Consider the following 14,901-nt stretch of genomic DNA (forward strand, 5'->3'; position numbering starts at 1 on the left):
AAATTTTCACTGGGAGAGGAGGTATAATGGTACCCATGTTACCTACCAGTTCCAAGCAGTAAGTATAGTGGTCACAGTCAGAAAGCCAGTGCAGTTGCTTCGCTGTACTCAGAATGCAAAATAGTTCTATTAACTGCGTAGCATCTCTGGGCAAGTATTAGCTTCCTAACAGCTGCCACTCTCAGCTTCCCACTGGAATAAGTGGCAACCCCCACAACCAGGTACTCTACGAGGCTCGTCAAATGCCTGCAGGTCAATAGTCACAACAGTCATTTGAGATGCACAGCGCCCTAAAGTTTTAATTAATCCGGTATACAGTATAAATACTGAAATATGTATAAAAAATTAATTAGGTGGTCTATGCAGCTCTGATTTCTCAATTAGTACTTACCATGCCGGAAAATTATATTACATGACTTTGAGATACATAAGGAAGCATGGGACTTTGGGGATTTTTTTTCTAATGTAATTATTACTTGTCATCAGCACTTGCTAACTTTGGCCTGTTTCACCTCCTAGAACTCCAAAATATGGCAGGGGGAGGGTTACAGTCATCTCAATGTTATAGATTCTGCCAGGCAGTAGAAAACTCTCTCCTGGCTGGCTTTATCATAGCTGTATATCAGCAAGTCCTTAGGGTTTCTGTTCATAATGATCTTCTGAGCTCAGAAGTTCATGAGCACCCAAGGTATGTACTGGAAGGGTCTCAGTACCTAATAAATTCTCCTCTCTTCTATAGGACCTTCAATTGAGGGAATGAACGAGTGTATTTTGCTAAATAATATCATTTTATTTCTTCTAGGCGTAGAGTATGTGTGCAGATTTGCAGCAGTACTTGGTAACTGCTATCTTGGCATTGAAATAAACAGCCATGAAATTGCTTCCTACTTAGCCCACGAAGACATTTCTTCATGGACATGTGCACATAATCATACCCCTGCTTGTACACCAAGGCAGGACTCATCTGGGCTGTCCTGTCACACTAACACTGATACGTCACTTCCACTTCGAAGTTGGCTTATATCCAGCCCATTTTGCAGGCAAAGCAAAGTAAGTGACTGTGCACACAATATTTGACATTCCCTAAATGACACAGTCAGTTTCAAAAGTACTTAGCTTCCACTGCTCCTATTACTGAAATGCCTCTCGCTGCATTTTCTGAGTGTCAGGGAAAACTGGCAGGGTCAAAACTCAGTCTTGCCTACATCAAACTGCAGTAAAATGAAACAGAACCTAGACAGGCAAGCTAAAAGGAAATGGTGGGTGTCTGAAGGGTTAATCCATCTCCTATCTTCCTTCAGAGGTATGAATGAGTTTAAACTGACAGTTCTAGAGGTGAAAGTTTCATTTCTCACAAAAGTAGGAGAGTACAGGTAGTAGCAGTCAAGTTCATAAATATTCCTCAGAAATGACTTTGAAGAACCCTCTCTATGAAAGAGTATAGTTTAATCTCCAGTTTCATTAATTCCTTAACTACTGTGCCGAGAGTGCCAAAAATAGGAATTAATCAATACCAAGTGTAGTTACAGCATTTTTTTTAAATCATGATGTCTCTCTGACAGAAGCTACTGACCTGCCCAGCTACCTTTACCACATATGCTGTAGAATTTAATAAATATATTAAAGATATAAATATTCTCATTTCCTTAAAGCCACTGGGTATAATCAGATAATTGTAACTTCTGCTCTTTACTGGCATCATCTGCACATAAACCAATAACATACCAGCAAACAGCTTAGCTGTGTTCCAAGATATCTAGGCCTTGGTTTCTTCCTGCACTTTATTCTTCTAACATTTGTCATACATCTCTCTTTCTGCATTCTGGCAAGTTAAAAAATGCCCTAAAGCTGTATCACCTCCTATTAGAAGGTCAATAGGATCAAATTAGAACAGTTGAAGCCTGATAAAGTGTTCGGATAGGTACTATAAGGAACACTTTAGAATAAGTGCAGAAATTTGGTCATGTGCAGGAAAACATGCTGGTACTCTTCTTCGTAAGTCATTATTGTACCAAGAAGCCTACAGAGGCAAAATTAACACAACATGATTTAACTTAACACCTTTCAGGCAAAACCAACAGCTAAGTCATTAGCAGTCACTCTACAGAAAGCATCTCTGATTAAAACAGGAAAAGCAAGTAAAGCATGTGCTTTCTCTTGTCTGTGAGAAGAAAGATATTAGCCAGGGTGCTGTAGACAATTTCCACAACTGGCAACTCTTTGTCTTTGTAGACAAAATATTCTTCAGTTTGGTCCCCAGCTGTTGTGAATAGCCATCACCCTGTGCCATCTAGAGCTCTCTGCCTTTCAGAACTCTAGTAACTGCTTCCTGCATGCAGTGCACCAGTTTGTCAAACTGGAAAAGAATTTTGGGGTTTTTTAAAAGTGAAAATAAGATAATATCTGGACAAAGATTCTGGTGTTTTTAAAGAGAAATGTCTCCAGACTAAAGAGACAGAAGGAAGTGGAACAAACCGAAATACTTGCTGAAATCCTGCTTGGCCTCACTTCATCTGATATTAAGTAAACTTGCTAGAAAGGATTTTAGGTTCAACCTGGCTTTTAATTAGCATGCTGTTTACATCATCTATTATGAGGCTTTACTTTGGATTTGACCCTGTTCCTGTTGCAGTCAACAGCAAAATCACCCCTAACATCAGTGGGAACCGGATCAATGCTTTACTTTGTACATTTCATATTTAATGAATAAAAAAGAAACTGGTCTTTATGTTTTGTAGTTATTAGTTATCAGGTTAATATGCTAAAGGCAGCTTGACAGGGAATACTATTAATGAGCAAAATAAGGTTGCTGCTTCTGGACTGAGGTCACTTACAAAGAATGTACAAATGAAAATAAGGTTGACTTTTATTTACTTAACTATCTTCCTACATTGAATTCCTTTGGCAAAGTGTCTTTAAACATTTAAAGCCCTGTTTACAAGGAGGCTCTGAAAGTAGCTTCAAACCATTATATCCCTAATTGAATTCCCCAGGAGTCCTGTAAACTTGGAGGAAAAAAGAAAGAAATCATAACATTTGCTAAATCATCTCAAAACATATTTCACTGCAAGGTTATGTGACCTGTTATGAGTCTGAATAATGACTGGAATTGAGCTACTGAAACCTTTTATTAACCAGATTGAAATCAAACAAAAGGGTGAGAATTTTGGCACGAAAGACAAATATACTGAAGATAACAGGGTTAATTAAAGATGTGTAGCTTTTGTATAATAACACAGGGCAGACCAGATGCAAATTGCTAGCTAAGTGGGCCAATATATTTAAAGCAAATGATTTTGTAGGAAATAAAGGCAAGAAAACCATGATGTTCAATAACCAATAGTCCATCCACCTCCTTCAATCCAGAAGTTTTTTTGCAAGTGGAATTGCAAAAGCTCCACATAATTTCCAACCAGCTATGCCTGCTGTGTATCATCTATATGAGACAGATCACACAAGAAGATACAGTTAATGTCTTAAAATGTGCAATAGCTTCACATCCCTATCAGCTTACCTGGTTTGTAAGTTATTCCTGGGGGGAAGAGAAATCCCTGCTGGGCTGCAGCAGCCGCTGCCAGCGTCCGCTGGTCGTGTGGAAAAATTGGGATCATGAGCGGAGGCATGTGACCCTGAACCTGCTAAACAGAAGAGAGCCTCTGATCAGAAATAGTACAAATTTGTCTTGACAGGTATTTCTCCAGTACTGATAGTGTTCTTGTGTTCACACAGTCCCAAAGAACCTTCGCCTTAATGCAATCCCTGCCAACTTCACATTATCACATCAAAGCCCTCACTAACATTGTTTTCCCTCGGTGTCAAAGGTGTAACAGTCTCAGTGAACTACACGTTTTCCTGCTTCTTTCTGGTTCTCTATTATTTTTTTTTAAGCTAAAATTCCCTGTCCTGGCACAAGGCAAAAAGGTACAAACCGTACCATAGGATTTTTTAAAAAGTAGAGTGGTACATATACCTATGAATTTTTCACAAGTTTTCTCATCTTTAGTCACAGACAGCAGAGTGACAAGCATTTAGAAGTAACCTAACACTGCAGTATTTACTTCAACGATCAAATTTTAGTAACCCTAGGATAATTTTAACTCTGAGATCTTACAACATTGTATTGTTCACATATGTACCAACGACTCAGATATGTTATTTCAAAACCTCACCACACTACTAAATAGTTTTCTAGTCAACACCCCAACTCTTAAAGTTTAAGGCTCCAACATCTTTATTTGTCTCCCAAATAGACTAACATCCTCTGCCATACACACCTCACAATAACATATAAATTGCTTGTCTATCTGAGCGGTTTTATAGCTTTATGCACTCTCATGTAACCTGGTAATTATAGAGCTGTATTTAAAGACCATTTCAGGAAAAAACCCTACTATGCCAAATTTAATTTGACCTTAGTGAATGTATCAAAAACCACAGACAAGCCAGAGGAAATTCTTCACCTTATACCAGCCTTTGTATTCAACATACAGAAAATCAGAATCGTGTCTGTTAAATCTACATGTTAATTTCCTAGTTCCTTAATTTACACTACCTGTGTTTCAGAGACAGTGGATAAGATAACAAAGAGTTTTTATCCATTGTGCCTTAACCCCAGAAGTACCCAAGGGTTTGACTGTGATTTTTATGATTAGTAGTTAAGAAAATATATAACGGTTTATATATCAAAGCTAGTAAATGTAGGAAGAAATTTGAGGTTTAGGCAGAAAAGAAATTTTGCCCTCATCCTACCATAAATCGGTGGCATTAAATACTATTAAAAAGTTAAAGTACACTTCAAGCAATTTTTTTTCATTTAATTCCTAAAAAACTTTTTTGGTCAAATCCCATATGTTGACCTATGACATTGTTTAAATAGTGCCAAATTTTCTTGTCATATCCCCATTACTTTCACAACCATTGATGCAGTGCAGAAATGCTACTGTGTGTGTCTGTGAGGGTTAATTTACCAACAACTCTTCTCTTGGGAAAGCCCTAAGATGTAGGTTAATAAAGGTCAAGCAAAAAATAAACACTTTACAGTATTTTTTGAATCCATTCCTCAGGAAAATCAACTTATAATAAAAAGGTCTTTGTGCAATTACTGCTATGGCACTGGGGCGTGAAAGAAACTAGCTTTGCGCAGCTATTTCTCTCATTTTAGCTGAGGTAAGCCTGGCTGTGTGTTTTAGGTTATGAACTAAACTTGGTCAGATTGGAGTTGATCCCCATGTGCCCACAACAGGCATTTACCTCTGATAAAATGGTGCTGGTTTTGCTGTGTGGTGTTCCTACACACTGGCTCTACAGGAGTGCACCTAACGAAAACCACAGGCTTTGTCTGATAGAAGAAACTCTATTAGAAGAAGTTCAATACAGTACAACTCACAATCATTTTCAGTAGTTCCTAACTAACATCTAATCAAATGGCGCTAAAATCTTAAGAAATATCCCACACACACGTGGGGATTTCCATGGGGTTGCAAAGCTACAAGACACCAACACAATCTCACAAGACACAGGAGAGATCAGAGTGAGTGCTATGGTTCAAGTCATGGTGCGTACATACCTATAGTAATACTTCACTCCATTGTGCCTTAAAAATAATTCAAAATATATAATAATCAAATCCTACAGTGGTTATTCCCCAATGCAATCCTGTAGATTTGGATCCCCTCAGCTGTTTGCAAACAGATTCTGCTTAAATTCTCAAATAAAAGCAATTTTTTAAGTGGAGAGAATCACTATTTTGTATTCTGCCTATCTGCTGTTCTTCCTACTCTGAATCCAGGATCAGGTCTTTAGTCTATATAAATCAATGTAGCTTTGATTAAAGGTTACATTTAGGCTGTAAGTTTGAGTTTACATTTAAGAGAGTTATAGAGCCAGAAAAAGCCTATACTGAATAGCAACCATTCCCTCCCATGGGTCTTCCCTCTTTCACATATTAAACACTATTCTTACATAAATATTTGTTTCACCTAGAATTATTATATTCACAGGTGTCCATTTTCAGAATAGGTCAACTGAAAAGCATAAATAAGCATTAAAAATGAAGAGAATGTAAAAGTATCACCAATCATAGAATTATTAAATATATAAAATTAATGCAAAAAAATCCAATAAAATCTTTAAATTTTGATAATTTCTTTTCATGAGAGTTTTATTATTATTATGATGATGATTTTGATTTTACTGAGGGGAGGGAAAAATTGGGAGGAGGCATTGATTGATGTACTTCATAAAATCGGCTACATGCCCAGAAATTTTAATTGCTGAGATGTTCCTCAGGTCTTTCTGAAAACCAAGACGGTAGCAGATGCCTAAGAAACACTCTGACTCTGTCTCTTCCCATTCGTAAAAATAACATATTGTTGGATCGGCACTTTCCCCTTTTGTCTCCTCTGTGCTGTCGTTGATGATGCCATTTCTTGCCATCTGCCCCAGAGCTTCATTAAAGATACATGAATGGACTAACTGGGCTGCTATCTTGTGAGGAACAGGTGCTATTGTTTGTCCCCAAAGACTTGCACTAAAGATCTCACTCAGAATACTTGAGAAAGAGCATCTGCAGCAGTCAGTCAGAGAGTAACTTGGCAGAGCCCATACTATGGGCTAATATGCAAACAGAGGCACTCAGGGGGACTCATTTTCTCTTTCATGAAGTTGGGGGGGGGGGGGGGGTGTGATGTGTGGTAAATGTTTGGTTTTGAACAATTCTGCCAGTCTATATTTATAAATAAGCTATACAACTCCTGGATGAAACCTGAATATATTCTTTCCAAAATTCCGTTCTGCTACCTTGAGTAAATTCATCTCTTATATAAAGCTACCTCATAAAATAATCTTTGTTTCTATACAACAAGCTCAGGTTTAACTGAGTTAAACAAAAAAATCTGCCAAGATTAGGGAACTCTTAAAAGGTGGTGTACCATTCCTTTAATATCCCATCACAACTCTGACGGCCCTTGGGAACTGATTACAGCATTTCCTTGCCTGAGATCTAAGTCAGGAAGCAACTTTAGAGCAAATCAGCCCTGATTAGTTCAAGAAGCAACTTCCAATTTGATTCTCCCTGAAATAATAAAAGCTGGTGGCCTGTTTGATAAGCTGGGCGAATCTGCAGTGCTTTGTCCCACAGTTGTGTGAATGCTAATCTCAGAAGTTGGCTGAACAATCCTCCTTGTTAGAACATCACTGATGGTTAGTGTTGTGCTTGGAAAATATAAGCCAAAGTGATATGTTATACAAAAATAATGCTTTGAAATAAAATGATCTGCCTCTTTTGGATAAGGAGCACAGCACATTTAGTGAGACCGAGGAAGAGTTCTGTCTTTAAAAACCAAAGCTGCCTCTACAATAACGTAACATTGCAACCAGAGAAGTAAAGGCATTCGGAGAAAAGGGTGGCAGCACTGCAAAAAAAAACACAACTCATACATTTTTGCTTAGCTGCGAGAATCACAGGTTTCGAGAGCAGTAATCCCACCCTATAATGGCAGATGAATTCCTCTTCCTTTAGAAGATCAAACTTTGCAAGTTGCCTCCCTCTGCACAGTTTACTTCAGCAAAGGGCAGAATTAAGTGCCATATTTTTTCAGAGACAGTAAGTACAATCTTTATAACTTTCATCCTTTTTTAAAAGCTTTTTTTTTTATTATGTCCAGAGCTAGTCTAAAATAGTGTGACAAGCTAAATATGATCTAATGCCCTAGAATAATCCAACACTGCTATGTGAAACTATTGCCCCCACCTTCTTCCACTGATAAAATCTCTGGACCGTGTTCCCAACTTGCAGAAATCCTGAGATTTGTTTTGAATCTAAAAGACTACTCCACTATAAGCTAGTTGAGAAACCAATCTTTGAATTTACTGAATTGAGGGCTTTTTTCTTTATTATAGGATGAACAGAAACTTTTGTCATTGTGATGTTGCAGTCTTTGTGAGAACCTACATCATTCACAGGGATTTAAACTTTTTATAGTTTAAATTTCAGATTCTACCTCAGACTTTTTAACTTCTTGAGTATTTGGTACACCCAGACTACAACTGTAACCTAAGCCATAACTGAGCTTAGAATTTCCACAGCAAAATGTGCTTGAAATTTTCTAATCTCTTATTTAGAAACTATAAAGTAATAGACAAGATTCCCAGGTAATGGCAGTAAATTAAGTAAAAATGTGCATTTTCAGAGTGCTCAAAATATGTCTTTATATGATAGAACAAGTAGCTATAACTGGTAGCTGAACAGGTGATATTTTAAGTTGGTTTATTTCAGAGATCTTAATGCACTGAAAGCAGTGTTTGTGGCCCCAGAATTAGTAGTGCAAGCTTTTAAATATCCTGTATATTATATGTATTTACCTCATCTGCATTTTAAATAGTATTTATACAATACATGTCATTATTACTTTTACATCATCATTATATCATTAGATTTTTATTTGTTTCAATAACTAGTGCTGGGCTGTTCCTTGTTCCTTTTTAGAGGAGAATTATAAGAAGTTTTGTACGTTGAATTTTATTTTGATTAAGACATTTTTGGGGAAACTGCAAGAATCCAAACACCACGCTGCATAAAGGAGTAGGGACTTCTTTTATGAAAACTTATTTATGTGAAAGTCAGTGGGACCGCGTAAATGTTAAAAAGCAGCTACATGCTAAGATTTCTGCAAGTTTGAGCCTAAATCTCCTCCCCAACTCTGCCAGTGTTGTAATGAACTCATGCCATTACTGAGCCCTTTTATGGTCCCAAAAATTATATATTTAGAAAAACTGCAGAAGAATTGTACTGAAAAAAAATTAAAAAATATCTTTGGTTACAGTTGAACGTGTGGATGTTTTATTTGTGATGTTCTGATGAAGCAAAATGACTGTAAGGGTATGTTAACTGGCCAGTTTGGTTATAAAGGATCTGGCTACTTTGTCTGCAAGTGTGGCTGGGCCTTTTGTTCTGGGCTCAGAAATGTAATTCATAAACTCCCCAGGCTTTGAATTCATGGCCATCAATGCACAACATTCTCTAACGTAAAGATAATACGTGGAAGTGGACCCAAACACTTAAGTGAGAAATCCCCTCTAGCAAATAATCCCAGGGAAGCACCTGTGACTCTGTGTGAGGAGGAATGGCAATTGGAGAAAGATTGGGGTTCTGGCAGACCCAAAGCGATCCCTCAGTCACAGTGTCATGGCTAAGACACTGAAATCATGTCAATATAGTTCCCACACTGAAAATTATTCAGAGACTACTTTCTGCTCCTGTTACCAATATAGAACCACTGGAGATCTATCTATATAGGGAGGTATATTATGTTCTAATTTATCTGCCATCTAATTATCTACAGTCTAATTGAAAAATATTTCCTCTCAGTGAAAGTACATGAGCCACAAAGAAAATGTCTGCCAATGAGATCCCAGGGGAAGTGTTGGCAAATAAACTGTAAAAAAGATAACATAGACTTGCAAAGTGAGAACATTTCATACTGGAAATACTAAGGAAAAAATATGTAGCCCACTACTGAATTTGTAAAGGAATTGTAATTGCTATTTTCTTTTTTCCCCCTATCATTTTTTTCCATTTGTCCAATGCATCACCATGATTTAGAGATTTAAGTCTACTGCAGTGGCCACAACATTAATGTGAAAATTGCAACCATGATCATGGAGTGAAATAGAGCATCCTTATTTTTTTTTTTTTTTCCTCACCACTTTGAAACTTTAAATTAAATAAATTCCATCTACTTGGAAAATAAATAAGGGAACAACAGAAAAATACTGCCAAGAACACTGAAAATAGAATAGTTTTAAACACTAGGTCTCGTTTCATTTCTATTAGCTTCTCATTATGTTGCCCTGTTTTTATCTAGCTCCTTAACTATCTGGAAATACAGAATTCAACTAAAGATGATCTCATGAAGTTAGGAGTATGATAAATGGTAATTAAATCTATTTAAATTGTCTGTATTTTAAGAAACTCTCACTAGGAGGGATGGAGAACATCTCTGCTATAGAGAAATAAATAAAACATGTTATGCAAAAGTGAATTTATAGTTCATTTGGAATTAGAGATCTACCACCTTTTCAATCCATACAAATGCATAATCTTGTCAATTAAATATTATTGTTAAGGTCTAGTAGTATGTTAAAATCACTTTAAAGTGCAACTAAGGAAAATTCATGTGTGTTTATTACTCCTTAAGGGTCTATTAGTGGGTATTTTATTCAGATTTGTGTTGTAAAATCTGCATAAACTCAGCATATTGTTATCCCCATGTGTGCATTTGTTTGGTTAAAGCATAACAGCAAATCTCTATTACTGCAACTTCTGGAAAAGTCAAGAGAACTAAAACAGTCCTAATTTTAATCAGATACAAACAGTTATCTCTACAGAAGTGAAGAGTTGACTATTATGCAAATTGTCACAGTTAGTGGTCACCAAGCCATCACAGAAGACTGAGCAAGTCAATTATTTCAGATATTTCCAAAGACTAGTGAAGATGTATGTTTCTCATTTGCACCTTGTCTTATTCATGCCAAAATAAGAAAAATATTGCAGCCTAATGATACTTGTTGATATTTTATACATGGAAGCTCCATTACTTCAGCTCAAATCTAAATATAAATTATGTTAGAAATTCCTCATTAACTTAAGTTTTTTTATGGTGATATCAAAATGTGCAATATTTTTGGAGTACATTGAAATTTCCCGTTGATGGAAAAATTTAGAGCAAGAGATGCTTTGAAATTTGCACTCGGTATTGGTGCTTTCAAGCAGTTTTTCCCCCATATCCATTCAAGATAGAGTTCTTTTTTCTGAATACTAGCCATCACTAGTTATTACCATGAAACTAATTCCCTCAATAGAAGGGCTTGCAATGTACAGCATAAAAAAAATCATCTCAGACAACAACACTGATGGCTACTAAAGGAAGGATTGTCTCTCACTTTAAAGAGTACCTCCAGCAGAAGTGGGAATGAAAACGGGAACATGTTTCAATGTCTCTGATCAAAAATCCTTCTGCTCTATAGAGGTAAAAAGGGTGCAATAAAAGAAGAGAACATATTTAAACAAATACATAATACATCTGAAATGCAGGAGGGCACCAACGAAAATAGGAGTTCTGCCATTTTCTTTGCTATGGGAAGAATTTTGTTCTGAGCATCATATTGTTTTTATAGCTTCCTGTATTTTCACCAATATTCCAAGATTTTTAACTATAACATAACTACATAAGCACTTACAACTTTTACATACTTCACAATTATTAATAATTCAAGCTCAAAGACCCATTCAGAGGACAGTATTACATCTACAGTTTACACTGGAGGACTCTCAAATAGGCCTGGATTTCTTTCTCAGTCGCAGGAGTGACAACACATGGTGGATAGAAACCAATTCCATTGTACTCTGATGCTTGCAACCTTTATACCTCACTGCATGGTTGTATCAAAAGCTACCCAAGGTGCAGAGCTATGGCTAGTGAAGGACATGCTCTTGTAAAACTTGGTAAAACTTCAGAAGGAGGCAGATTTTGAGCAGGTACATGCCACCGCTACACAGTTTAGCCCTCCAACACTTGTATAATGGCAGGATCCAAGGGTGAAGATGAGGCACAGGTGTGAAAAAGACACCTTTCACATCACACTCACTGCTGTGACTGATTTCTTCTCATATTTATAATAAAGAAGAATAAATTCACAGAGAAGTAGAGACAAGTGTTGCTATTTTTCCTCAAGCATAAATGCATAATATTCAAGAGACTAGGCCAAAGGAGGTATTCACATCCAATGAGAATATTCTTGCTCCTGTATATTTTTGAAAGATATTTAATGCAGAATAGTAACCTAGATAACTTCCAGAAATCACACGGTGTTTATGGAGTGTCTAGATTGAAACACAAAGGGTTATCAAAGGCAATTATGTGGAGAACTAGTTTAATGCAGAAAACTCCTGTGTCTAGAGATCAAAGTCAAATCAGAATACTGATTGCATGCAAAAATTAATTTGTTCCATCTCTTCCTAGGGTTCCTCAGATTTTGACATCATCTGACCATCTTTACTCAGAAAAGGATCCAAAAAACTGATGTGTTTGCACAGTATGACTGAGGTGATTGCCACCACTAGTATATGGTAATTATTGCAAATGTGGGAGTAAGTAACAGAGAGTTTCTAAACTTCCAGTGACATACACACAGCCTTGTGTGCTTCCAACAGCAACTGTCTCTGTCTCAAATCAATTTTATTGGCTTCTCAACTTTCTACGGCATTTCTGATTAATCTACAAAAACATTTTGAAAAAAACCAAAAACATTAAAAAGGTAAAATAAGTCCAAAAATCAGGAAACTTATATTTAAAATGAACATTGGGTATTTCTTATCCAACTTTAGGTGTTAAAATTCCAGCAACAGCTATATTTCAGATACAAAACCACACTGCTGTGCTGCCTTTTCTATAGTGGATCCTGATACTCGAATGTCAGTCTTTCCATTTTCTGGCTTTCCCCGATTTGTCAGAACTCCACTGTCACTCAGGGCGCGTTTTCGGCTTGCGAATTGATCCTTGCCGTGAATCCTATGACCACACTCGGTTTAGAGTGAGTTCCAAGCCGGGGGCATTTCCTTCGGCTGCTCGTGGCAGCCTGCGGGAGTCCACAGCACAAAGCTGTGCCGCAATTCCCGTTCTCCCTGCCTCCCGAAGCCGCCGCGGAGGGCTGGCTCCTCTGCAAGCCCAGCACGCTGGATGGAGCTGGTGCGATCAAATGCAGGCTCAGAACTACACAGCACTACGGGGCAATAACAATGGCCCTTTGTCCAGCTGTGGCCGCTTCCCCCTCTGCAGCCAGGCCTTATCTGCTCAGGAAATGCCTGCTTTAACTGACAGGTAGGAGATTAAATCTACAGCTGCCGAAACACAATCTCCGCTCTGTTAGATAGGCTTTCATTGAAAAGCACTACAAACACATAATTTGTTTATGTTGTACCAGCAATCTTTGACAAAGCAGACTGTCTAGCTGAGACAAATGTGGTTAAACCCATTTATTGTATTATTTCTGCTACACAGAACAAGCTCTTAAAAACGTAGGAACTACACAAGGCACAAAGCTCTAGCTGTCTCAAGAAATCAAGAATAGATGACTTCTTGTTACTCTAGCCCCCTTTACACAGCATAGCATGTTCCCTCCTGGAAAACATCCACTGTGATTTCTTTCTTTTCTTTTTCACTCTCCCCCACCACTCTCCCCCTTTTTTTTAAAAGGGGCTAGTTCAATGATGTTTATGTTTCCACGTTTTAAAGTTTCTTTTGTTTTCTCTAGCATCAATAGCTATAAAATAACTAAGTCGGTCAAAGGATGCCTTTAGATTTAAGAAACAAGGGGATATTTTTGAGAGTCTACTTCTCAAAGAAAGAATCATTTTCCAGACACACTGTCTGGTCTTCCTGACTTAATGCACGCTCAAACCAAAGTTTTGCCTGACTAATGAATGCTGGACTGACACCCCCCACCCCTTCTCTCTCTGTTTTTTAATCATCAATCACCTATTTCTCAAAACATTACTTCATTTTTGTTACACCTTCTGCCTTATTTTAAAATAATATTGCCGGCTGTTTATTTCAAATGAAAGGCATGGGGAACTGATGAATTAAGTGTTTATAAATCTGAGTTTTCAGATTGAAAACAACCTTTTCCATAGTGCAAAGGCTTTATAAGTAAAGCCTGTCCTTTAGCCCTAGTTTCTTCTGGCCATAACATTACTGCTAGTAAACTCTCCTACAAGAACTAAATGAGTACTATACACTGAAGATGAGAAGGGTAATGTTTGCCTCTCAAGGAGGAGAGACTCAGAAACTCTTACTCCAGTGGAGTAGGACAGCCTCCTGGGAACAAAGTGTGGCCCATACCATTCTCTTCTTTCTATATTTCAGACTCCATTCTCTGTCGATTTGCATATGCGACTCCAATTAATGTTACTGGGAGTTGTGTGCACACAGATGTGCTCAGAGACTGGCATATTAAAACATCCCTTCACTATAGTGCAATTTAATATATGAGCTTTCCCAGTGTTATTTCTATAGATCCTCAATAAGGAAGATCTTGTAAACCATAGAATTGTTGCTCTAATGGTTAATCATAATTAAAAGGAAAAGAAATAGGAAGAGTAGTCAACATCTTAATGTTTTGTCATTCGTATTACTTCTAGAACCCTCCTGCCTCTCCTGGGGCATTCTCTTCCATACCCTTTTGCAGCATGTTAGTTTCCATATTATTTTATTTAACCTTAATCACAGCATTCATCTCTGGATTTGAGAGGAAGCTGTAACGGAGCTACCATACGAGCTGCCACTCAGAACATTCAGCTTGGCATAAAATTAAAAAAGTATGCAATAAACTGGCTGAATCCATAGGGAATCCCTCAAACAGCATGGATAATGAGGGGAATCCATAACAGACATAAACAAACCCAGAAAGATGTCTGGGGCCAACATCATTATGTAAGATATATGCCCAAGATGTATGGGCATACGTTTGAATGTTCAAACTCAGCCTGTATTAGATTGATTGAATCTCAGCATGGGGTTCAGTTAATAAACAAACCTTGCCTTCGGAAAATATTTGGAGCTGAAATCATGTATTATAGCCAGGCACCTACTACATGTGGCACTAAGATGCCCTTCTACCTTAAAGCTTTTTTAAAACAGGATGGTAAAGGAAATTAGAAATCCATACTATCATAGGAACAGACACAATTTTCAGGTTAAGTGGCACCACTCTAAAGACGGTTGTTTCCCACAGACTGTATTTCAGTCTATGCACCAGGGGCATATGAATAGAATTCACATTAAAAATTAGAGACCAGTTTGAATCTTTGGGCTTTGATTCACACTTCCCATGTTTTTTAAACAC

General features: G+C 37.4%; 1 protein-coding gene across 15 annotated transcripts in view; it reads right to left on the bottom strand.

Moving 5' to 3' along the window:
- Positions 1 to 14,901, bottom strand: part of SOX6 (SRY-box 6) — a 376,930-nt gene that overhangs the window by 96,707 nt on the left and 265,322 nt on the right. For 12 of the 15 annotated variants that reach the window (XM_027700993.1, XM_027700982.1, XM_027701004.1 and 9 more), the window contains one exon: positions 3,515 to 3,638. In XM_027700993.1, the coding sequence (XP_027556794.1) occupies positions 3,515 to 3,638 (124 nt within the window). The remainder of the gene's footprint in view (positions 1 to 3,514; positions 3,639 to 14,901) is intronic. The other 3 variants (XM_027701036.1, XM_027701020.1, XM_027700945.1) reach the window with 1 other exon arrangement.

This window comes from Neopelma chrysocephalum, unplaced genomic scaffold (genome assembly GCF_003984885.1).
Source record: "Neopelma chrysocephalum unplaced genomic scaffold, ASM398488v2 Primary Assembly neopelma1_24, whole genome shotgun sequence".
In the NCBI taxonomy this organism is placed as follows: domain Eukaryota; kingdom Metazoa; phylum Chordata; class Aves; order Passeriformes; family Pipridae; genus Neopelma; species Neopelma chrysocephalum.